This window comes from Homalodisca vitripennis, unplaced genomic scaffold (assembly GCF_021130785.1).
Source record: "Homalodisca vitripennis isolate AUS2020 unplaced genomic scaffold, UT_GWSS_2.1 ScUCBcl_2336;HRSCAF=6980, whole genome shotgun sequence".
Lineage (NCBI taxonomy): Eukaryota > Metazoa > Arthropoda > Insecta > Hemiptera > Cicadellidae > Homalodisca > Homalodisca vitripennis.
The window spans coordinates 45,726-72,528 of record NW_025778443.1 but is presented as its reverse complement, the minus strand read 5'-3'; the positions used below and the strand labels follow the sequence as shown (position 1 = coordinate 72,528).

Genomic DNA, 26,803 nt, shown 5'->3' with positions numbered 1-26,803 from the left:
AAATGCCCCATTGAATTTTCCCATTTTTGGAAAAACAGTGCTGGAAGTCATCTTCTGTCAGCTCCTTCAGGACACAGTGCCACTTTCTCTTTTACACAAGCTTCCAGACTCAAAATTTGTCCCTTTTAATGAAGATTTCACCTTAGACTTGCAGACCTGGTCTGCTGAATTTTGACTGTGTATATATCGCTGCGTCTAATTTATGTTGTTTCGCCGTTATTACCGGTGAATTGTATTACCGGTGTTGTCTGGTAGTTTTGTCGAGATCCAGAGCGTTGGTTTTGTTTGTCGACAGCGCTGGACATTTGTGAGTAGTTGAATGTGACGCTCTGTGACTAACCAGATTGAACACAGCAGACCGCAGTGGACTCGTTGTCTGTCAACGCTGCCATCCTACGCGCAGGCAGTGTGCGCCGCTGCCAACCGCAGGCCGCCGCCGCTTGATTGTCCCCGCTTGTGACTAACTGCTGTACGGCCAGACTAGCTCGGCTGCATCTACCCGCTGCGAAGGTTTATTGTTGTGCCTTCAATTTCTACGCTGCAAACTACATTTCATACGTGTATTTTGCGCTTGCAGTTATTGATGTGTAGCCGTTTGACATTGCATCACCTAAAGTGATTATCTTAGTGAGTCTGTGTAGACGCAATAAAATGGTGATAACGCGTGGAATGTTTAAATTGCACTGTCAATTTGATTGAGGATTACATTTGCTAGCACGGATGGCTTTGACGTGGAAACGGAGACAGTAATTACAAATCTCTGTCTGGATTTAAAGAAGTTAGAGGCTAATCATCCTGACATTATATTAACAGATGTACAGTTAAACATAAACTAAATTACTCCAGCGTTTGGATGAGGTGATGACTTCTAATAATAATTCTGGAACAGTAATTAAAGACCTTCAGTGTAACATTTTAACTCTTGAATCCCGGCTTGAACGGGAAAAACAGCAAAGACAATGTGACCTGAATGCCTCATTTAGTGAACTGGACGCCGTCCGTGAAGAGAAAGACATTGCAATGAAAGAAAAGTCTATCATGACAACTAGTCTAGTTAATGTTAAGTCAAAGTTGGAAAGTTTAAGTAATGAATGTTCGTCTTTGCAATCCGCTATTCATGATAAAGATAAGATTATAGCTAGTATTAGGTTAGAACTAGAAGCTAGTAATAAACAAAGGATAGAGTTGACCGACTCAGTAACTAATCTAAAATCCTCAGTTAAGAAAGCAGAGGAAAATTCCTGGCTTAAAAGTAGATGGGTCGATGACACCTTGCTTGATTCTCATTTTCAGGCTTTTAACAGCAATTCTGAAGATAAATCTTCCAAAGTAATTTTTATGGGTCCCTCTCTAACTCAACTGGTAAAGCATGCTACTTTCAACGATGTAAAAAAACTCTTAGGAGACTTAAGGTTCTCTGAGAAACATTATGCTTTTTTATGTATTAGTGACAATCCAGTTACATTCAAGCAAGATAATGGGTCACACTGGAGCTTAATGTTTGTTGACATAGCTAGTAAGTTGGTTTACCACTTTGACTCGCACCAGGGCACAAATTTATCATCTGCAAAAACTGTTGCAACCAAGCTGGGATTTAATATGAGTAATTTCACAAGCTGAGTTGTACTCAACAGAGTAACAATTATGAGTGTGGACTAAGTGTTCTGGTCAATGCTAAATTTGTTAATGAGGGATTTTGTAAGGGGTTCATACCGGAAAAAGGCTTTTCCTTCTATGACTGGTATAAACTGTTTATCGAGGGCCCTTGTAGTCACTTAGTTACCAACTATCATGAATCGTTACTTGTACAGCCTACTGCAACTACAGAGCTCTCTGCTGATGGCTCTAATTGTTCAAAAACCAATGTAAATATTAGTGATATTGATAATTACTTGTTAAATAGGCATAACAATGTTGAATGTAAAGAGGTATCAGTGAATCATTCTGAAACTTGGAAAAGGGTCAAATGTAAGAGCAAGCGTAGTATTAAGAACAGAGAATGTAAGTTTTCTCTACAGAACAACAAAACAGTACAATGTACCAATCGATTTCATGTGCTTGAGTTGGAGGGTAATTGATGTAAATGAAACAATTAGGTGTAATTCATCAGGAAAATGGAAAGTTAAGTCCTTAAAACACAAAATGAAAAAACCAAAACCATCTGCTAACATATCTAACCAATGTTATTCAAATGCAATCAACGAAGCTTTTTTTCACTGCAATGCCTTGCACTCAGATGTAAGAGGAAATGTGTCCAATAGGGTAGATAGTTCAAAGTGTTTAAATAAAACAGAAAACAAAGCACAAACGAGGTCAATGTCAAGTGTTTTATTGATCAGAGATTCTCTTTTGCGTTTCTCGGGGAAAAGGTGTGCAGAGGAGGGAGCTATCGTGGATGTAAATCCGGGGTCGAGAATTAGTCATATAAAGGGTAAGCTTGAAAAATATAAGTCTGCACAACCTGAAATAATATATCTCTTGGTAGGCACTAACAACCTTGGTCGTGGCTATAATGGTGGCCCTGGGTATGACGGTGGCTGGGGTAAGCGTGAGGCACTCCATTCGATGGCTGACTTGTTGAGTACGGCTAAACGGACCTTCCCAAACTCTGTTATAATAGTGAATAGCGTTCTCACGAGGAAGGATATCAGTCAGAGAGCCCTCTTCTATTACAATGATCAACTGATGTTGATGTGTAATAATTTTAATGTCGAATTTTTTGATGTCACTGAAGTGATAAGGCCTTATCATCTTGCATGTGATGGAACACATCTGAATAGAAGGGGGTAATGAGTGTTTTGGTAACCTCATTTTTCTCTCACTGAGAACAATATTCATGAAGCAATGTCTAATGTGTCAAGTGTGTGTCCCAACTTTCAGGTATCAGCGGAGACTAATGATGTGTGCCCCAGTATTCAGTCGCCATCCGAGTCAAATCTGTGCCTTGGTCTTCAGTCATCTGCTGATGTGAGTGTAGCACTTTCCAGTCCTCGGTCATCACATGAGCAAAATAAAGTGCTTCCCGGTGCTTCTCATTTGGCTCAACTAAATGATTCAATTCTGTGCTCTTCGAATATTGACCAGTCGGGAAACGACACAGACGTGCTGTCGGCAGTTGTATAGTAGCACATCCCCCCAGAGACTCTGCAGTGGCAGATCCTGGACATCTAGATAACCCGCCTGATACTGTGAAGATTCTGCATCAAAATGTTCGGGGTCTCAGTAACAAGATTGATAATTTTCAACTTTTTATTGATGCCGAAAATGTAGACATAATTTGTTTATCTGAACACCACCTGAGAGATTTTGAGTTTGAGGTTTTGTCACTGCATGGTTACACTGGTGTTACAGCTTTCTGTAGGACAATTTACCAAAAGGGAGGTGTTTGCATCTTTAGTAAATCTTCAATAAAACACAATGTTTTAGATATCTCCCGATTTTGTCAGGAGGGTAGGTGTGAGCTTGCTGGGCAGCGATCTTTCAGTTCAGACAGTTTCCTCTTCTTGTTGTTGCCGCTTATAAGCCGAAACCTTTTTCAGCGTCAGTGCAAGAATATGAGATGTTTTATGAATGTTTATCCGATTGCTTTCACAATATCACAAATCCAGCAGTTAGAACTGTTGTTGTGGGTGATTTTAATGTTAATCTCTCTGTTCCTGACATAAAAGTAGATAAGCTTTTATCCATGATGGCATCTCACGATTTAAGCAATAAAGTAACTTCATTTACGAGGGAATTTAAAAACTCCCGGTCCCTAATCGATCATGTATATACTGATCTTTCTGAAGACATTTTCAGTTGCTCTGTCGTGATAAATGTCTTGTCCGATCACCATGCACATATCTTACATGTCAGGTGTTTATCTGGTCCTGGTTGCTTTAAGTTTATGCTTAAGCGATCATTTGTAGAGGAAAATCTTCGTATTTTTAGACATCTTCTGGGTGGGGAAACATGGCATGATGTTTATGCGGCTAGAACAATGGATGATAAAATGAGCTTATTTATGTCCTCTATAGAGTTTTATTTCATTCAGGCTTTTCCTGAGAAAAGAGTTCGGATTCGTGGGCGTTCTCCAAATGCCAAAGTGTCTTTAACCCAGGAGCAAATTGAGCCACGTGATTTGGTTGTGCATTGGTATTATAAAACTAAAAACCTGAGTTCTTCTGATGAGAGAAGAAAACACTACCTTTCTTTGAAGAGGCAATTTAGGGCTAGTGTGAGAGAAGCTAAGTCATCTAAAGTTAAACATTTACTGCAGACTTCCTCAAATAAAGTTAAGACTGTGTGGGACATAGTGAACGAGCATAGAGGTAAGGCAAGAGTTTCAGCAAATATCCCTCGAACGATCAAAGATAGTAATGGAGTCATTGTTAGGGATCCGAAAGACGTTTCCAGCTTGTTCAATGATTTCTTCATTAATGTGTCGAATGCAAGTTCATCTTCCACATCGTTGTCTCTTCTTCAACAACAATCAAGTGCAAGGGTGTCTTCATTTTTCTTTTCACCTGTTTCTGAAGTGGAAGTATCTGACATCATCAGATCTATAAAAGCAAAGGCTTCTTCTGGCTTCGACAATATATCATCGAAGCTTCTTAAATCATGTACGGAGTATTTTGTTAGGTCACTTGCCCATTTGATAAATTTTTCGTTTGAAAATGGCGTGTTTCCTGACATTTTAAAGTTCTCTATAGTGAAGCCATTGCATAAAAGGGGACTGGTTGAGGAACTTGATAATTTCAGGCCTATTTCGATTGGATCGACATTTTCTAAGGTGTTTGAGAAGGCAGTTTTGATAAGGTTAACGGCTTTCCTGGAGAGTAATAACGTTTTGTTTGACAAACAGTTTGGTTTTTTCAAGGGAGGCTCAACTGTGAAGGCAATGTTTGCTCTCTTGGATAAAGTTGTTAAAGCTCTTGATGAGGGAAAGTTTTCTGCTGGTATCTTTTTTGATTTGAGAAAAGCATTTGACATGGTTTCGCATGAACTTCTTTTGCAAAAGCTTGACAGAGTGGGTGTGCGTGGTTTGGCAAATCAATGGCTGTCATCTTTCTTGAGTCAGCGTGGACAAGTTGTGGAAATTCCATACATTGACGTAAATACTAGGAAAAGATGCTTTTCTGACGAGCAGATTGTCAAGACGGGTGTGCCTCAGGGCTCCATACTAGGACCCTTCCTCTTTATTTTGTATGTGAATGACCTCAGCAGTTGTGTTTCGAGGGGCTTGTTGTGTTTGTTTGCTGACGACACATCATTTGTAATTGATGAGTCTTGCCGTTTCAATATGGAGATGAATACGTTTGTTCAATGTAATTCAATAGTCCAGTGGTTTCAGAGTAATGGTTTGGCCGTGAATGCTGATAAAACTACATTGCTAGACTTTTCGATTTCATCAAGACGCAATGACTCTTTGAGTGTTTGGGTTGACGATGCAGAGGTTTGTTCTGAGCAAATGGTCAAGTTTTTAGGCCTAATTGTTGATAGGAATCTTACCTTCTCCTTTCACGTAAATCATGTCGCACGTAAAGTCTGTGCTGGTATTTTTGTTCTTCGTTTTTTCATCTTTCACGGGAACCGGTGTGCTTCTGACGTCATATTTTTGCATTGGTTTATCCTACCTTTCATACGCTGTTGAGATTTGGGATTTTGAAAATTGCAGAACAAAACATGTCTTTCTTTTGCAGAAGAAAGCGGTGAGAGCTATTGCTGGCATCCGTCAATCAGAATCCTGCAAATCACATTTTAAGAAGTTCAATCTGCTTACTTTTCCAAGTATATATATATATTTACCACACATTAGTATTTTTTAAGCAAAACCAGGGCATTTTCGAGTCACTAATTCCACAGTCCAGACATTACCTTAGAAATAGCAACAAATTAAACATTCCCCCCATGCGACCTCTTTTTTCAAACATCACTGTTTTTATAATGCTGTAATTTTTTATAATTCTCTTCCTGTGGACCTAAAGAATGTACATGATGAAATGGTCTTTAAGAGAACACTGAAGGCTTTTTTAATAGAAAAATATTTCTACACCCTCAGTGAATTTATTGGTAAATAGTCTGTATGTATAGATGTAAACTGTACTTGTACTTTTTTAAATATTTATGACGCAATCCAATGCATGTTATATGTCTGTTTGGAAATAAAGGATATTTGATTGATTGATTGATTAGAGAACAGGTAGAAGTCACATGGTGCAAGATCTAGTGAATAAGGTGATGTTCTAACACAGGGATGTTCTGGTACTTGGCTAGGAACCTCTTGACAGATAACCGGAAATGAGCTGGCGCATTGTCTTGGTAGAGAACCCATGATTTGTTCTTCCACATTTCAGCGTCTTTTCCTTACTCTTTGACGTAGTTTTAAACTCAAGTTAGTAATATTGATTATTTGTTTGACCTTCAGGAAACCATTGAAGGCACACAATTCCATGGATATAAAAAAAAAACTATCATCATTGCTTTAAATTTCAACTTGGTCATTTGAGCTTTTTTGGCTCTCAGTGAAGTTGGGCTCTTCCAGTGCTGGATTAGCTCTTCGTTTCCGGATCATAAGAAAGAAAAACCACATTTCATTATCATTTCCAAAAATTTTGACCATTTTAATTCACGAACAAAGTGTCAGTACAAACATTTTTGTGAGTTTCTTGTTGTTCAAATGTGTTAGAATTTTAGGCACCATTTTAGCACTCACTTTTCACATGTTAAAATTGTCTTGTATAATTTGCTGTATACATTATCTACAGTTTCATCAATTACGTGAAAACTTAACCGACAGTTAGACTGAATCAAATTACCAACATTTTCAACATTGTCATCCGTTTTTACGTTAAAGGGTGACCTGGCCGCAAATCTTCTTCAACGTCTTCTCTGTCTTCTTTAAAACGCTTAAACCATTCAAAAACACGTGCCCACTAATAAACATTCACTGTCCTACACTTCCTTTAGTAAATTATTAGTTTCAGTAACAGTTTTTAGTGCCAAGTTTAAAGTGAATTTCACAATAATACGTTGCTCTACTATTATACTAACCATTTTATAAAAAAAAAAAATGTGAAATTAGGCTCGGATTAAGTGGTGTTGTTTACCAAAGCGAGAATAGCTGCATACTAAAGAGAAAGCTTAACACTAAACTGCTGTTGATTAATGGAGGTTGATGCATGACTCCTTGATCTGCAGTAGCGTCAGTCACGTTATTTAATAGCCATTTAATAAGTTTTAGAGCACACCAGTTTGTCCAGCACACCCGTTATCCAGTCGGGCCTCCAGTCCTGAGATTGCTGAATAAAAGTAAGGTTACTGTAACTCTAGAAATATAAATGTGTAAGTACTAAGAGTTTTGCTAAATGTTGAGCATAATAATACTGACATTAAAAAATTATCACATCTTGACTTTACATGTGTAGATACTTAAAAAAACATGCAAGATGACATTCTCTAATGAGGAAATAAAAGAATTACTATATTTTTTCTGTTAAATTGTGTGTTTTAGATTTGTATTGTAAGAAAGTATATAGAAACCTTATCAATTAATATCTGAAATGTTTTTCATGTATTTGTATAGATAGATGATGTGAGACCTGTATCTTATGGAGTCTGCATCCACTTCCAGCTTTAGCAGGCGGATCCGCTCCAAGTCCAGTTTCACTAATAGAAAACTGTCGTATGGCAAGTAAAACTTCTTCCATGTACTCGCAAACCTACGACATGATTCAACATTACTCAATGATACATATTCATTCTTACTCAACAATTTAATACAAAAATCAGGATATGTGATTAATTAAATATGACATCAAATAACACACAAATGTAGTAACGTAGTAAAAATAGCCAATTTAAAGAAATATACAATATTCTCAAATACAAATAGTTAAATAAATGGGTACCAATAACTGCAACTGTTCCTCTCATATTCTTTAACCGTAATATTGGTAAATAGTTTTTTAAAGCTCCAGATTAAACAAAAGATGTGCTCGCTCTCCGCTTCTTCTGTTAGATAGAAATCTAGACCCTATTACAAAAAATTGGCACTATTTCAATTTGTTATACAGTTTTCTATAAGTATACTAATAAAGTGACAAATATTAAAAACCAATATCAAAATCAATGTTTATTCATTATACACATTGGGGTGTTTTTGTGTGTTATAAAATATTGTTTGTCAGTAACATTTTACACATCACTATTGAAAAATAACATTAAAAGCCTATTACTTAAACAATCGATTAATTTTCCAGAAATCAATGTTATGATCTGACATTTGTTTAATTTTATAGTAGCACCCTTTGTACATCTGTTTTGGCTTTGTTTACATTTCACTTTCACTATACGATCTCATTCTAGTTGATTATTATGAAAAACAATGAATGCATAATAATCATTAGCGCTTGTGTGAAAATAAATAGCTGTTTTGTCATTTTGCTTGTATAGTTGAAAATGTTGGCTATTTCCATGTTTGACAAATTTTCAATTAGAAATGTTTTTTAAACATGGTCCCCTTTTTTAACCCTTTTGGTACTAACATTTGGATAATCGGACATGTGAAGAAATGTCAATGTGAAACAACGTGGACAATGTGAAATGTAAAAATTTTAATTGTATTATAAAAATATGCCATGTTTACTGTTACATAGTTTATTCATGTACAAGTCTTTTAAAGGCTTAGTATTATTAAAATTAAATACTAATCAAATGTATCAATATGTCCTCTTTAGCTACATTTTCCAAAGAAAAAAATAATATACAACATAGTAAAATAAATATTTTTCTTGGATTTTTAATATAAATATAAATGATAAAAAACAAAATGCCGAAATTTGGCCTGCCCCCAGAGAGTAATGTAGCTGTCAGGTCCGAAGTTAGGCAATATCAAGAAACTTTCATAGAATGTGTTTGACATTTCTATTATGGATTACATTTACATTAATTTTCTTTATTGACTCTCTCTTAAAATCATTAATCTATTCTCATTCTCTTGTAATCCTCATCATGGCGGAATTGGAATTGCATCAGCAACATTGGTATTCCAGTTTATCAGTTTCATGGCAGCATTGAAATAACACTAGTTTCCCAGATAACTCACACTGAACATAATATGGTATTTTAAATATCGGCTTTCCCAGCAACCCAATTCTACTAGCTCAGTGTGTCTTCCCTGGCTTTACCAACAATCCCACCTTGTTAGTCTCAATGCATTAATCAATGCATCTTATTTCTCTTATATAGCTAAACTTAGCAAATTAATATTGTTTGACTAAATAAAAATACTGACCAAAAGTAAACAAATATGGTAACAAGTAATAACTTGTCAACTGGTAAATTGATGAAAATAAAATTATAGACATTACCTCTCCCAAAACTGTCTTCTCAATTCGACCTTTAACTCTACGAGCGAACTCTGGATCAGTGTCGTTCTCCAGGTGGGCTGTGATGATCGGAGTACTGATGTTCTTGCTGGCATTGATGATTTCTTTTATACTGTCCAAAAAGCATACAAATTAATACATATCATCAAGGCAACATACTTGCAGTTGATAAAAATATTTGTTGTATTATTTATTACCTCTGATCAAAGTCTAAGGAAAAATATATGTTGAAAAAATTATGGAATAAAACAATTTTAAATAATGTTTATGCTTAAGATATATAGCAGTATACGCACCGAGGAACACCCTGAGTAATGTTCATGCTTGCCACTCCAGCAAAGTGAAAAGTCTTCAAGGTCATTTGAGTTCCGGGCTCTCCAATACTCTGAGCTGCCAGAGCTCCCACTGCTGTACCTATGGGCAGAGTCTGGGATAGAAGGATACTTCACATTACGTGTTTAAGATATAATTCACTTCATGATTATTATTAATCAAAAATGGACTTTAGCCTCATTTAGCTACATTTACCCATCCATTATGCTCATTTTTTACACTAATAGAAACAAAAACATTAACAATACATATCAAGGACCTGGCGGAACGTAATGAGTCTTGAATTGACTGACTTTTTCTCCCTTTTTAAGTTTGCAGTTCTTTGACCTTTTTATCCCAATATCAATAGAATTCTTACTTAAACCTAAGTATCATGATTTTAAGAAGGATCTGTAGGGCCATTAACCCTTTCCACGCCGTAGACGGATATATTAGAATAGTAGACTTTGACCAAAACACTAAATACAGTTATATCCGATATTATAGATAATGTCTCTTAGAGAGTTTTTTAGTTCACAGAAGGACTTCGAAATGCCTGGTGCACACTCTGTGCTTATCGTGTTTGCCAAGGAAGTATTTATAAACGACCTTCACTCTGCGTCTGTGGGAGGGGAGCACCCTTTGTCTGCTCGTCAGTTCTGCGTCTCCTACAGAGCCATAACGAAACATATCCGTGGCATGTATTACTGCTTTCTCGGTTATCACGAGTGCACATCTACGACGTATCTCGTATTATTCTTCATCTTGTGGTAGTGTTGTGATTAGTTTGAAGTATTTATCTTGTTTTATAGTAAAATGTAATTAAACTTTTCAGATTAATTACGTTTTGCAATGAAATTAAAAGTAAAATACCCTGTTTTATACTTTTTTGTTTTTACGTTTTATAATTTAGTAATAATAAGAATTAGCTTTGAACTTAAAGAAACAAAATTTGTTTGCTTGTCTTGGTGTTGTAGGAAAGTTAATGCATTTATTAGTGGCGTTCGAAGTGTTAGTAAGGAAGAGGTAAAGAGAACATTTAATGTTTATGCTCAAGCTGCAGGGAAGCATTGATACACAACATTGGCAAACAAGGTCTGATGCCAGTTAACTCTGTACTGGCTGCTTCACTGCACTGTGATTGTATTCAGAGGTGTAGTTCCTTGTTGTCCATTAGTGTTGATTTTATACAAGTGCTTCTACCTCTAGATTGTTCCAGAACAACTTGAACCAAGGTTTCATTCCTAAAGAAATATAAAAAATTTAAATGATGTTTTTCTATTGTTTATTTTTAAATATCTGTCAGCTGACAATGGCATTGGGTTTAGTAAACAGGTGTTTTTATAGTTAAATGAGTAATACTCATTGTTTACGCACCTTATTATATTATTGTTGCTAATTCTTACAGTGGTCCCAACAGCACTGTCTCACTGTATCTAAATTCGGTGTCTCATGTTTCCGAGGATATACATAACCACAATTTCATCTCTCATAATAAATATGAGATACCATTTCAGATGGGGATATCTTAAAGCACTTTTTTCTGATGCAATACTACAAAATCACATTAACACAGTCTGTAGTGTGAAAAAGATGTGTGCAACATCTCGTGTTTACTGAGTCGCGCTCTCAAGCCTCATTACACTAAGATATTTCCTGCATTTGTTATGACCCAGAAGACATGACAACTTACCTTAACCTTAGCTTCCTACACGAGACCAACTGACTCCCCGAGTTTAGCTCAAAAATTAGGACCATGTTCTACCTTATTGATTTTCCATCAAGTAATTACTTGCAGAGTTAAAGCTAAAACAAATATTGCTCATCCATATCATGAGGAGTTCTAACCTATAGGGATGAGTATAACCTGACTCTAGCCAGAGATAGTCTTCTCACCAGCAGTATGATAATACTAATTCTGATCCAGCTGGAATGGGTTATACGTTAAGATGAAGTAATATGATACAATATAAAACTTTCAGAATACACGCTTTTTTACTTGTGTTGCTCATAATACATATTTTTATTTAAAGTTATTAACGAAATTTAAATCCACTCCCATATTTTCAATCCCAAAGAATTCGGGAAAATAATTTTTAACACAAAAAATGGCACTTTTATGTTGTTGGAAGTTATGGTTAGCAAAATGTTATGAATTACCTGGCTCTATCTTAGCGTTCATGTATTTGGTCTGACAAGTGTGGAAGAATTGGATGAGTTGCGAGACTGTGATGCGCTCTAATTCCTGCACTACTTTTATATCCTCTCTATCTTGTCTCTGTTGAGCCATGCGGCGTGCCACTCCGTACATGAAGTCTCTGAAACACATAACACGTTATATGAACTGAGAGACTATATTTTCCTCTAATCCATCCTCCATTTTCATATCCCTCCTGTCTGTCCACATTAGCAATATGTCATGCAATCCACAAATAAATAAAGTTTCTAAGACACATCAAAATATTAGGTAATATTTTTTTATAAGTTATCTGATTGTGAATTGCTCCAAATCCTACATAATCCTTCACAATAGAAGACATGATATAAATATATATATATAATATATATATATATATATAAAAGAAAAAGACCTCACATATATATATATATACATAATTTCAATAAACATTGAATTGCAAAAAGTACTTGCTCCGCCGGGAGTCGAACCCGGATCTCTCACTTGCCGGGTGAATGTGCTACCATTACACCACAGAGCGCTTACTTTTTCCAATTCAATTATTTTGTATTTGGCAGTTTCTGTCACATATGCGTTTAAATAAGCAAACTCACATATGATTGGAAGACCAAATACCTGTCAAACGACTTTTGTTTACATTAAATTGTATAAATGGCATTAGCCTTATTTAATTTCAATAAACATTGAATCGCAAAAAGTACTTGCTCCGCCGGGAGTCGAACCTGGATCTCTCACTTGCCGGGTGAATGTGCTACCATTCATATATATATATATATATATATATGTATGAGTACAAGTCCAGAAAACAACTCTTTTTTTAGCATCTTCACTACAGCTCTATACTCTTTACTACAGATTAACCTGTTTTTCTTTCATCTTAGAGTTTCAAAACAAGAATTTAAAGGAATTCTTTTTTACAGCTTAACTTAGAATTAATAAGTTATGAACTGAACATATTATAACAAGTTTGAACAGAACTTGGGTATTATCTTAACTAAATTGAATATACAGGGTGCGGCAGCATAACTTCCTTTTTTCAAAACTCAATAAAAACTATTGTATGCATCAGAAAATATTTATTTAGTTTTTATAATGTAGGTACATGTCTAAAGTTTTTATTTACATTGTTTTTAAGATCAAATCTGTTAGGTGACGTCCCCCATTCTCCATACATTGCGTAAGCCGATTTCTGGCATTTGTCACGACTGTTGTAAGCGTAGCAGGTGTTATGTTGGCAATTTCTTCTCAGATGTTGGTCTTCAAATCTTGTAGGGTTCTTGGACGGTTCACATAAACACGGGATTTCAAAAAACCCCATAGAAAAAAATCACAAGGTGACAGATCGGTTAGAGCGTGCCGGCCATTCCAAATCGCCTCTAATTGAGATAAGGCGCTCTGGAAAGTTTTCCCTCAAAACAGCCATCGATGCTCTCGAAGTGTGTGCTGTTGCACTGTCTTGTTGGAACCAATTGTCCCCCAAATCCAAATCTTCTAGCCGTGGGAAAAAAAAATTCTGTACCATGTTTACATACCGGTCCGAAGTCACTGTCACTGTAACCTCATTTTCCTCTAAAAACCAGGGACCAATAATTCCAGCTGAGGAAATTGCACATCACACTGTGACTTTCGGTGAATGCAAAGGCCTTTGATGCAATTCTCGAGGGTTGATGTCATCCCAGTAGCGCATGATTTGTTTGTTAACCGACCTAAACAAATGAAAATGGGCTTCATCGCTAAAAAAAAACAATAGCACCCTCGGGAACGACATCAAGAAGAAGCTCACACGCGTTTCATCCGAGAATTGAAGTCACGTTCTGAAAGTTCCTGCACTATCGCCATCTTATAGGGATGAAAATGAAGATCATCACGAAGAATTCTTCTCACAGAACGATCGGATAGTCCAAGGGCAGATGCGTGTTTGCGCGCAGAACGCCGTGGTGATCGCAACATTGACGCTCTCCCTGCTTCATCGATGTTCTCAGGTGATCTAACGGGCCGAGGGACTCCAGTTCTTCGTTTTGTCGCACTTGCAGTTTGTCTGAATGTAGTGACCCATGTAACAATTGATCTGCGGTCTGGGACGGGAGCCAACGGGGCTAAATTAAAGCGATTCCGAAATGCACGCTGTGTTGCAATAACCGAACATCCGCTTGAAAAGTAGGCCTCAACGGCAAAGGCACGCTCCTCACTATTCCAACGCAGGATGGCGACTGAACCGTGTCGGGACAAAACTTTACAGTACCCCCTCTTGAATGAGACCACTAGCGCTCCGCTATGACATCAACTAACTGAATGGAGCACATTTTAAAAAAGGAAGTTATGCTGCCGCACCCTGTATTATCATTAGACTGAGCTCAAGGTACGTTACACAGTTCAGATTTTCACCTAAATGTAAAATCCAACAACTGTATAAGATTTTACAAACACCATCTCCACCATCTTTCAAAGCTGTTTTCACTTCTGCAATCATTCTCTGAAGTCATCCTACAAAATAGCTAACTTGTTATTTCCTATAATTTCTTTTACTTTTCCAAGTACAAAAACCTTATTCCTTTTAAGGAGTTTACGAGTTTTGGAGCAGTAAAAAATCACAAAGAACTATATTAGAACTGTAGGTAGTTTTCAAAGAATTGAACCTAAAAGAAACATACTTAATGTAACTTACTATTTGTTAATGTGCTCCGATATGTAATCAGACATTAAAGTAACGATGCAACACTTTAAATGTATTAAAACAGAAAAATATCAATGACACAAAATTGAAATTTTCTGTTACCTGAGTTCGGCTTTGAACTCATCACTACAGCCTTCTAGATCATCAGGGGACTTTATGAGCTCATCAGTAGCTTGTATGATCTGGGTGGCAGTGAGTGCATCCTCTCCCCTACTGGGGAAGACAGCTCGCACATGGTCTAGTACTCGTCCGAGCTCCACCGGGCATCCGTTACCTGACATCACACCAATTACACACATTAACACGTATTTCACCTCATCAAACACTATTTTGGCTATAATACTAAATACTTGTTTCTAAATAACACAGATAAATATCGTCTTGAATGTTAAATTAATAATGACAGAGTTGAAGATATTGAATTAAACTAATCATAAAAATAAGATATTGATTACCTTCCATATATGTTGGGTCTAGACCATCTCCTCCAAACAAGAACTGTATAATATCTCCAGATGAGTTACGGACAGTCAAATCGTAATGCAGACACAGATCTTCGAGAGACTACAACAAAATGTTTTTTATAAATCCGTTTTATAAATTTATTCATCCAGGAAAACACTTGTAAAATTGTATTATTGTAGTTCAATGTTCAATAATAAATAAATGAAAAATATTTCATTTTAAAGCACCAAGAATAGTAGCTTGATAACACATAGATTCATATCAATAACTCAGAACTAAAACAAATGAAAAAATAAAATATCCTTATTTATAAAGGTTATTTTAACGGAAAATATTCATCATTTAAAAAATTTGAGTTTATTATTTTACTTTAAACTAGAAGCATTTGACTCATATACTATAAAAAGTTAAGGTGGTACAAGCCTGTCCTGCCAGTTACTGTTGAATATGTATGACAACAGCTTGACTGAAGGCAATTTCAACTCTCAATTGAATGTCCAACCCTTAACTTGTGCACTCCATTCTTTTGTACAAATATGAGATAGGTAAATAAACTGCAGTACAATCTATAAATACAAGATTTCGGCAGTGCACAACAAGTTTGTTCTTCAAACAGCTAATTCTTTCCAGACAGTATTTGCTTACCAACTGTTCTCCTGATTAAAAGAGTTAACTCTACCAGTGTGTTTGCTTTACAGAGAAAGTGGCTTTATGAGGAAAACAGCAGAAGTAAAAAGCAACCGATAAGTGGACAACCAGATTATTGGAGGCATAAGAGAGGGGATAAAGCAATAATATGGGGGAGGGGAGGTAATTTTTAAATTTTACCTTTGTTCCTTACTGACCAATTTTAAAGCTTATAAATGAAAATGTTCAAAAACTTTGATTTCCCTTACAAGGATTACCACTACCAAAACTTACCACTTCTTATGCTTCAAGAGGTCGAAAGAAGAAAGAAAAGAGCTCTAGAAATCCAACCCAACTCTTGCTAGACTATGTGGTCTAAACATTTTTTAATAGCTAGTACGAAAGCCCTAATGGCTGATGCACCTTGGGACATAGTAAAGATTACAATAAAATAGTTGAGTAGTAGGCTTAGATCACTGATAAAAAAAGGCTACGTTTTAGTAAAAAAAGTCTTTCCAATAGTATTACAGTTTGTAATCATAAAAAGAGCATTACTTTATTTCATTTTTAAATCAAACGGTTTATTACTAAATATTATCCAGAAATAATAATTAAAACATAAAAAAGTGCATTTTTTATGTTTTATATTTTTTGTAACAAAATACTGTCTTCTATTGAATTAATGCAAAAGCTTTATGTATATTTCTAATAAAACATTTAAATATTTTACTCATTTATAATTTTCTACCATCACCCCCATTTAATTGAGGAAACAGAAGTTCCAATCACACCTGCTTTTATTCCCAAATTTTTAAGAAAAATTTATTACTGCCAATCCCGTTCTAACTTTATAAAAAAACTTTGCCGATCCCTTTTTACAGTTGAACTCAACACAAGTTCAGCTCTAACATGAAAAGTTACACAGACTCAAAACACATTTTGTAAAACGTCATTTAAACTGTTGATGAACTCTTCTGCATTAGAGATTGCGCTGTGTACCTTGACGAGTCGCCGCTGCATGTAGCCAGTCTCTGCAGTTTTGACAGCAGTGTCCACCAACCCTTCTCGTCCTCCCATCGTGTGGAAGAAGAACTCAGTGGGTGTCAGTCCGGAGTAGAAACTGTTCTCTACGAATCCCTTCGCTGCTGGAATCTTAGCTGGCAACATCAATACACAAATTAAAACGATCCACAAATATCTATCAAGGAACAATGTAGGAGGTACATTTCACCACGTGTCATATAACAGGATTCGCTGAGGTTACATGCAAAATTTTAAGCCTACAGTTCATTTTATTCTGATAGACTACATGTGTTGCTATGTCACATGTTAACACGTTATGACAATGTTGGGGCAATCATGTGTGATTGTACTCAGTTTATTTACAAATTTATTTATTCTCCGATTTTTTCATTGCCAAAATGGTTACCCACCAATAAGATCAATGTAAATATGTTCGTTAGTGCTCAGCCAAATCCCATGAAGTGACATTCACTATTATCAAACTCAATGCTGCTTATAACAGAAATCATGAAAAATTTCAAGTATACAAGACAATACGTAACTAGATATAGTGCCTACAGATAGAAATGATTTTTTTCTAGTCACTACGAATGGAGAAGCTTTGCTAACGCCCATTCCATAAAAATGTGCCATGCATGTTGAATACTTGGAACAATAAAGTCAAATATTGAAGCACATAGAAATCTTGTACATTCATAACAATCCAGTTATTCTTTCAAATTTGTGCTAGAGTGTAGCTTAGTTAGTGATATCATACTGGTGTAGAGTATTGATATTATGAGATAAAGCTTCCTTTAAAAAATAGTTTCTAACATTCTTTTAAATTGTATAAAGCACTTATACAGCATCAATATTACTCAATCTCCCAATATTCTACTACTCTGTAATGTCTACGCTAGAGGCGTTAAAGTTCGGTTACATAATTTTCAAAGAGCTTGCAAAGGACTTAGGTTCAGAACCTCCTGTACCAAGTACTCAGACAAAAGCCACTAGTGTGGGTGCTCTTATTGTTGAACAATACAGACTAACTCACAGTGTCGTTCAAAGTGAGGAAGGGCTCTGTCCTCGAAGCCGTCTGGAGCTCGCTTGCCACTGATGGCTTGTTGGCCCACACACGCGATCATCTGGGAGATATTGATGAACGATCCTGTTACACAGAAAATTATATATAGTGTAATACAACTGTAGGAGATAACAACTTATAATGTTAATTCAAACTGAACAATACTAATTAAAGACATCATTATAAACAATGTTAAAACTGGTACTACCTTTAGATCCACTAAGAGCCATCACCAGTGGACTGTTGGTGGGGTGCAACTCCTTAAGACAGGCTTTGCCCGCATGGTCTCGGATGACAGATAATTCCTTGAGTATGACAGCTTCCAGGGTCTCCTCGGCCGAACAACCAGGCTGACACTGCAGTTGGCCATCACGCATACGTGCTATGTACTCGTCACACTTGGTATACCTGTGATAGCAATGTTCGAGTCAGTAACATGCCAGAGCTTGTGGTGGATGGGACAAAGCTAACAGAAAAGAAAATGTAGGGCTAAAAATTTGAAATAAAGACTACTCTGCAATAGTTTTTTTATAATAATCCATATTTACAGCTTTATAACGAATATAAAAAAAGTTGTTCCTTTAGTATAAATCTTTGTTTTTAATTTGTTCAAAAAGTAGTAAAAGAATAATGGAAATATACATTTTTTTAATGTTTACATGCCACAAACACATATATTTTCTATAGTTAATGGTTTTATGTTATTTTCTTGTTATACATATCAATACAAATATTCTGACACCTTTTTCATTAAAATCCCATAAAAAAATTGTAATCTTTTTCTAAAAATCCTGTAATAATGCTAATTATTGTTTGGCATTTTTCATACACGTCATTTAAATTTCTTTTTTACCCAGTTTTTGTACCTGTGGCATTCAAAGAGTTAAAATGGAACAACCCTTAAGACAAACCAATGTGTGAAGTTGATAAGCAGGACCAAAGGTTGTTTCAACATACACGTTATTCATAATAAGAAACAAACACTGTCAGAATTTAGGGTGCGTAGCAGGACAAACCTTGGACACTATACAGCTTCCATCAACATCAATTAATTGGAAGGCCATTCACGTCTGAACAGTCATTTCTGTGCCTTAAATCAAAATATTGGAGACATTTGTTGAAAAAATCCCTCTAACCAAAAAGCAAGACCACCCAGGAAGTGTAAAGTGTGCTTCTCAGGAGAAAAGGAGTGCGGAAATACCAGTCCAAGAATGCACTTGAAAATTTTGTTGAGGTTTTCCATATTAAATTAAGTACTGAAAACAATAGTGTACATAACCTGTAAAACATTTAATTATGTTTTACTGTGAAAATAAAGTGTACTTTCAACAAATATCAATGAACAGATGGTCACGTGTTATTATTCTCTGCTTGTTTTATATATGAAATATATATGTGTGTGTATATTTATTTGACTTACAAATGAAAAAAAATATTACTAGTACTGGATATCTTTTATGCTTATTTAGGCCATGAAATGAGACTCTAACTCAGTTAACTGTTAAAATTCCTGTATAAACAAAACAAAATGTCCCTTATCAACGAAATTTCAAAACTCTAAAATCAGAAATGTGTAACTTTGCCATGATCTAACACATGGGTAAGTCTACCTACCCGGCGTTGAGCAGACGCTGTTTGGCCCTCAGCAGACCTGTTCCGGGAGTGACGTCACCGATGCCGATACTGAATCCTCGATCCATCAGGTACTTGGAAGTGAGCCGAGCCAGTCGCCACATGGCTGTGGTGGCCACACCTTCGCCCCAGTCTCGTAACAACACGTAGAAAATGTTGTTCTTGCCACCAGAGCCCAAGGTGGACTTGTCCATTGACCCGGCCAACAGTTCAGAGTTACGGATCACCACAACTGTGCAGACAACATGCTTTAGATTGTACACACATTTATTGTTTCGCTTATAATTGGATCCTACCCAGAATCCCTAAGTCTTATTAACACAAGTATTGTGCTATTTAACTGCACATTAATTTAAGTGTAGAAAATAAATAGCAGCACTGCTGAGTACACATTTTTACCAATTTTAATTGCTTTTAGAGTCAAAATCTACATTCAAGATCCAAACAGCAATGACAAGGAAACAAAGAAAATTTACAACTGCAGTTACTATGTCAAAGTTTTCACTACCTCTTCCCTCATGAATATGGATGTTAGACGTTTGGCTACAGTGTTCAAAAGAATTAGAATTTCAAACAGAAGAATCCATAAGAATGAATTAGGTTAACTACATCATGGACAACATGAGATTAGGTATATACTTTAATACTTACTTATATAATTTAATCCAATATTTAATTTAAAATTTACTATAAATATAATAAAATAAATATTTGTTTTATTTCCTTAATTAAAAAATATACCATAGTTATAAACATACAGTTTGTAAATCAATTAATCCAATTTATACAAAACCTTTATTTTAGGTTTTTCTATTGTTCTGATGCCTGTACAAAACAAAAACAAAACCATATTTATACACTTTATATTTACCTAATAGACTTGCACTTCAATAATAGTCAAGCAAATATTTTCTCAATCTTAACTTTATTTTCACTTTTTTCAAACAAAAGGGTTCTACTTATTGTCTCTTCCTATTATTAAATAAACTTGTGTTCTATATAAATATTAGAAGCTTCAACATGTACATAAATCACAACAATACTTTGCTTGTATTAACAAAGCTAAATTTATTAAGTATCTAATGTTTAACTTAAAACTGTCACAAGTCTATAAATGCAACATCTGACTTACAGGAGTCGCGCACACATAGATCCTCATCGGACGTGTAAGCTCTACCCTTAGTGCGGAGGTTGGCCTTCACTGGACAAGCTTTGTTAGGTTTCAACAGCAATCCAAACACCTGCTTGCCAGTCCATAGCATGTGAGGCTGTAATCACAGAATGGTTCCAACTGATATACAACGACGATTACTAGCACACATTTTCAAAACATAATAATTTACAAGGCATTTTTGTACTGATATATCAAATCAGCAACTCTCAATCATACTCCATTGTCCACTGAGATTGAGTTCTGGAAAGCAAGTACAGTAGAGCGTCAATAATCTGAAAGCCCGCTTTAAACATGTGAACTGTATTTTGCGAGGCAGTGTGGAAGGAGAAACGACCTTGGGAGTGTATGTTTTGAACCATCCATTCCCCCTCTCCACAGAAGGTGAGTCTATTTTTAACCCAGTCAGCATCGTTGTGTCACTGTCTCCAGTCAGTTGCTTCACTTGTTCAGTAGTGTAGTCGAAGTTGCATGTTGCGGTTTGAAGTTCATAATATTCTTCAGTAACATTTATTAAATAATACATAAAATGTTTACTTTTATTCATCCTACCATTTTTTGTCTAACTAGGAATTTCTAGGTTATATTTGAAAATCCAAAGAAATCGGAAGTCTGACACCCCTCTCCAGTCCCAATTAGTTCCGATATTTACCCTCTACTGTACTTCGTTACCTTCAACCCATTGGTCCTTCTGTACCCATCCTTCCTAGAATAATTCAATTAAAAATTGCAAAAACTAAAAATTTTGGTAAACAATTTGATAAAAATGTATTGTTAATGCAATTTCAATGTTGTTTGCATAATGAAACAGTTAGAGTATGCTTTCCAGCAGGGTGTTATTAGACACATCTGGTTAAATAAACCATAAAAAATACTTTAACAAACCTAAAGTCTAGTATTTATTTGCTAATAATGTTGTTACTAACTTATATCATAAATCGTACATTAGTCCTGATAACGGATTAAATGAATGCAAATATAAAACAAAGGTTAAACAAAGTAAAACATAAGTCTACAACTTGCATATTGCAAAAATGCATCTAGGTAATGAGATCAGAAAAGAGCAAAATTTAAAAAAGTAGTATCATTAATAATTATTACACTACACAGAAAAATCTATTTTTATGTATATAATAAAAGCTGTTTTCAAACCTTCAGCATAGTGCGCAGGAAATGGAAGAGGGCAATCAAAATTTGAATTATTTGTTAAAAGCCTTATATATTGTCAGAGTTATCTTTTAGAAAGTTGAATTGTTGTTCATACCTTTCGTATTGCAGGTGGGGGTAAATCAATATCCATGTGCGTGTCACTACCTGCGAGCAGGGTAGCCGCCAGCTGACAAACCTCAGCCTTTGTCAGGAAGTTGTCCCTCTGAGTCAATAAGTAAGCTCCGGTGATAAAGTCTTGAGTCGCAGCGATCAGAAGCTCCCCGTTACGAGGCGTCACTAAGTTAGACTTGTTCTACAACACCACACATAGGTATACAATGAAACATTAAACAAAAAAGTATTATCCCAATAGAGAAAACTTAAAACGGTGATATTATTTATAATAGTGATATTACTAGTAGCTCACCCCCATCAAAACAAGCGCCTCAGCACGTGCCTCCTCTGTTTGGGGCAAATGGAGATTCATTTCATCACCATCAAAATCAGCATTGTAAGGTGTACAGGCACACTCGTTGAATCTGAAATAATAATTTTAACATGAATTGTTTCTTCAAAAGTTATTGCTGCATTTTCATTCACATTATTATTGCTCACCAAAACATGAGATAAACTAAAAATCATTCCCATTGAATGATGTCTAAAGTTCTTGAGGTTATAAAATAACTGTTGCATGATAGTGTGTATGAGAAAGCTGACGAACCTGAATGTGCGATGTTGTAACACTTTAGCACGATGACACATGATACTCAGTTTATGCAAGCTCGGCTGTCTGTTAAACAGCACAATGTCACCATCTCGCAGATGTCGTTCTACTATGTCTCCTTCCTGTAACCAATACCATTTTTTTTAATAAAAAATATATTATTTTGTAAACTAAAAAATTACTAAGCGTAAGCTTAATAAATAACAATTTGTAAAGATTTGTCAATTTGGCATAGTTGTTAAATATGATTCTTGAAGTAACTGCTGAAACATTGAAAGAATATGGGTATCAGAATACCTCAAGTAAAGTTGATATCTAGCAATCAATTCTTGTGTAGTTCATCAGCCATCGAGAGAAATATTCTCGGAAGATGCTCATTCATAGAGAGCTAAACTTTAACACACGTATTATTTTACCCTCTCATATATTCACATTCAAAAACTGGGAGAAACAAAAAGGTTAATTTTGAGGTTAATGTAAAAAGAAAATTTTATTGCCTGTGTATTGCCATTAATATCTTTCAGCCACCAATTTTTACTAAATAACACAGATGGTTTTATGGTTATTTATATACAAGCTTTTTGTGTGTTTATATATTATAAATGTGATATCCCAATAATATATACATATAAGAATCTGGAATTTACCTAAAATAATAGCCTATTACTCTAAATGAGTTAGAATGTAAAACAAAATAAATCCAAATACTGAGAAGTTTGACATCTATTCAAATGCACATAAAAAGAAACAATAGGGTTTGTAATAATTTTACAAAACTGTTCACACATATGTATATATACATATAAGAATCTGGAATTTACCTAAAAGAATAGCCTATAATTTTTATTAAATGTTAACCATAATAACGCAATAAATAAACAATAACAACCAAATTTCAAAATGTTATTTTCATTTGTTTATATATTAAATTAGGTACATAGTAATACCAAGTTTAGGTCAGAATAAAAAAAATAAAATAAAAAACAAGGAATTAATCAATTGAAATAATATTCAGGGATAGAGAGTAAAATTCTCAATAAATTAAAATGTATATTTTTAAATATTGTGCTTTGATAGTAATAATGTTTTAAAATAAGCAATGTAGACAGATTACTACAGCTTGCCTTGAGCTCTTGTGCATCTTGTATCTGTTGCCGTATCGAAGGAACTTCTTGTATTTAGAATCCTTATGCTCGACAAAATTGGCTCCTGGGTGGACATCTGGTCCGTTGATCACCAGCTGTTTCATCAGAGCCTTATTGGCAGGCTGCACTCGCTCAGGGAATGTCAGTATCTTGGCCACATGTACCGGGACACCCACCTGTACACATCAGTTAATTACTGACTTTATCTCAAATTATCAAATGCATGTTTCAAACTATCAGAGAGATCATCTCTAAACCTGTAATATCCTTACAACCTTGATAATTTATAATAACTACTATATTTTATAGTGTTATTGTTTCTTAGTCTTATCTTTATCTTAGAAACTACTTTGTAATTTATTACAAATCAATGAATCCAAAGAAAAAAGATTGTGAAATTGCTCCTGAGTGCTCTAAGAAATCAGAAATTTATTGTCACGTAACGTTACATAATTGTAGTAGATAAGGTCTACAATGAACAGGTGACTCGTCAATATAATTTAAAATATACTAATCCTAATTTTTAAAAAGTTATAAACATAATTAACAATTCATTGATAAATAAATTTAAGAATACTTGTATGGGTGGATATCCATAGTCAACATGTTAATCTTGATTTTATTTTCATATTTAAGTTTGATATCAATTTTGTAAATCTTAGCTTAACGTCTTAACATTCAACTCCGAATCAATTTAATTTTTTTACCTCTTCTATTCTCAAGTTTGGGTCCGGAGAGATAACAGTCCGGCTGGAAAAGTCCACACGTTTTCCGGAAAGATTCCCACGGAATCGACCTTGCTTGCCTTTCAACCTCTGCACTAATCCTCTGCTTGATTTTTTTGGCTGAAATAAAAATGAATCATGTAAATTCAAATAATAATATTCAACAGAAAAATACCAAAACATTTGTTGAAAATTGCCAGTATTTTACAAAGAGACAGGTACGTACCTGCATGTTGATGGGGATGCCTGAGGTTTCGCTATTGATGTAGAGGGCGCAGTGAAGCTGCAGGAACTCCCAGTCCTCGTTGATCATCTGAGCCTTGGCCCCAGACAGTCGGTGTTTGGCGATCACATCGTTTATAAACACTATCTCTGACAGTTTCATCGTCAGGTCATCCTCGTTGCTGTACCACATGACCACAATACATGTCTTTGTCACTTTGTGTTATTAAGTTTAATTCTATTAAATAATAATTCACGTCAACAAACAACATTTATCTTATTCGCTACCGAATGACCATGCCGCGATATCAATAGACATAGTGCACAATTTCAATTTGGGGAAATTTTGTATTAACAAATTGAATAACTATTTTTTGGATTTCATAAACAACCATCATGTTGTAAATGAATAAGTTAAATTTTTTTATCAAGTTAAATTTGAAAATACAGTGTCTAGGAGTTTTGTATTTTGGTTGTTAATCAGTCGGAACAACAAAAGGCGTTTGGCCTAGGTACTAATAATAATTTAAAATGTCTGCATCTGTAAAAATATTTTGTTAGTATTGTACTTAACCTTTTAATTTTAGTTAACTAAATTTATTACTTGTTTTATTTGGCTTTAATTTTGTTAAAACTTCCAAACTTAATATAATTGAACGATACAGGTTTTTTCTTTTAACGTTACATGGTAAATTACACAAAATGCCATGAATATTTATTTGTATGTGATTCTATGCTTTTTGTAGGTAAGAATTTAAAAAAAAACATATTTAACTATCCATCTTTTTAAGATATTGCGATTTTAGTAAAACACCTTTTCCATCCCTAAAAACACTTAAAGAAGTACCCCAAAAATATTTATCTTTATCTTTTAAACAATATGCTCTAAAGATTATATAATATTACAAATATACATTGCAATGAAATAAATTATTTAACATCAAAGTAGTACTCACGTGCCAGACTTCAGGTCAGATATGACGGACGGCCGGATACAAATAGGTGGAACTGGGATCCTGGTTAGTATAAGGTGAGCAGGGCAAGATACATTGGGGTTCATCAACAGAAGAAACAGGTCCTGCTCCGGAATGGCTTCCAGGAGGCGCAGGACCTCTTGGGGATTCAGGATCTGTGTCAGTCCATGCTTACGTGCTGACTCCAACTCTGCATTGTATGCCACTACTTCATCATACTCAGCTGCAGGAAAAGCAATAAACAATTTATATTTAAGAGGGGGAAAATCATTATATTTCAGATTATAGTATAGTCACAATACTGTAGTCTTAAAGTATTCAGAACTCCATTTTATCTGGCTTTTAAAGATGAAAACATTGAGTCTCTTTAACTGATTTTAAAAGGCAAAATAATTAATTAATTAGAGAATGTGTATTTATACTCTACTTGGAATTTACTGTACAATATATATTTAACAGTGTACTTCATTTTTCTATGTAAATATATAAAATCATAAGTGCATAAGTTGCATAAGTGAAGAAGGATATGTTTATTTTTTTAAGGAGAGACTGATCTCCCTTTTTAGTCTTATTCTACCCATCCTATTGGGCCAGTTGCTTTGATCTTATCAAACAGAATAAGGAAGAAAGATGGTACAGTACAAGGTGGAGAGTACCGATAAAAAGTACAACAATTACAGACAGGATTCGAACTGTGCTATCTCTAACTTATATCCAAAGTTTGATATCTTAGACTGTGAGAACACCAGCTCTCACTTAGTGTGGGTATATGTATAAGAGTGTGTATGTATTGAGTAAATACATATGAGTAAATTTCCAAAAGATATACATAGACACCTAGGTCACTGATACAACTGCAGCTACCTTATAAGTACTTTGCTGAGGCTATAATTTCTGTGAATACTATCCCTATCATTCTTCTACATGGTCTCCTGGCCTCGAAGATTAATTGGAAATCAGTATGCAGGGAACTGGTTAAAGAAAGGTTCGAGGAGGGGGCAGGAGGGTAGGTGAGATGGTCAGGCCCCACTGACGAACATGATTTAAGAAAGGAACAAGCAGGTTCATCCGCTTGGAATGGCCGCGATTCTGACCTAGCTAACAGCCTGCTGACAGATACAAGACACAAATCATTGTCTGATTCCAACAGACATTTTTTAGTTTACAATTTATTAAAAACAAACAACTAACAGGTATCACAGCTTTAGTGATAAAATCACAGACATATTTCACTGTTGGGTAACTAAACTTGTTGGTGGGGCCTGAGCCAGGTTGTGGGATAGCCTTCTCCAACATCAAAGCTCTGGTCAAAGATTGGGAAAAGAGGACAAG

At 35.2% G+C, this 26,803-nt stretch overlaps 1 protein-coding gene across 1 annotated transcript in view; it reads right to left on the bottom strand.

Annotated features, from left to right (window-relative positions):
- Positions 1 to 2,893: 2,893 nt before the first annotated feature.
- LOC124371958 (DNA-directed RNA polymerase III subunit RPC1-like) overlaps positions 2,894 to 26,803 on the bottom strand; it is a 40,934-nt gene continuing 17,024 nt past the window's right edge. Inside the window, 20 exon segments of the mRNA XM_046830326.1 lie at positions 2,894 to 3,197; positions 7,581 to 7,675; positions 7,677 to 7,700; positions 9,351 to 9,480; positions 9,665 to 9,782; positions 11,841 to 11,998; positions 14,654 to 14,825; positions 15,007 to 15,115; positions 16,643 to 16,800; positions 17,700 to 17,813; positions 17,938 to 18,137; positions 19,344 to 19,593; positions 20,494 to 20,629; positions 21,797 to 21,994; positions 22,109 to 22,220; positions 22,403 to 22,527; positions 23,520 to 23,726; positions 24,258 to 24,395; positions 24,502 to 24,679; positions 25,454 to 25,694. Coding sequence (XP_046686282.1) covers positions 2,894 to 3,197; positions 7,581 to 7,675; positions 7,677 to 7,700; positions 9,351 to 9,480; positions 9,665 to 9,782; positions 11,841 to 11,998; positions 14,654 to 14,825; positions 15,007 to 15,115; positions 16,643 to 16,800; positions 17,700 to 17,813; positions 17,938 to 18,137; positions 19,344 to 19,593; positions 20,494 to 20,629; positions 21,797 to 21,994; positions 22,109 to 22,220; positions 22,403 to 22,527; positions 23,520 to 23,726; positions 24,258 to 24,395; positions 24,502 to 24,679; positions 25,454 to 25,694 — 3,167 coding nt within the window.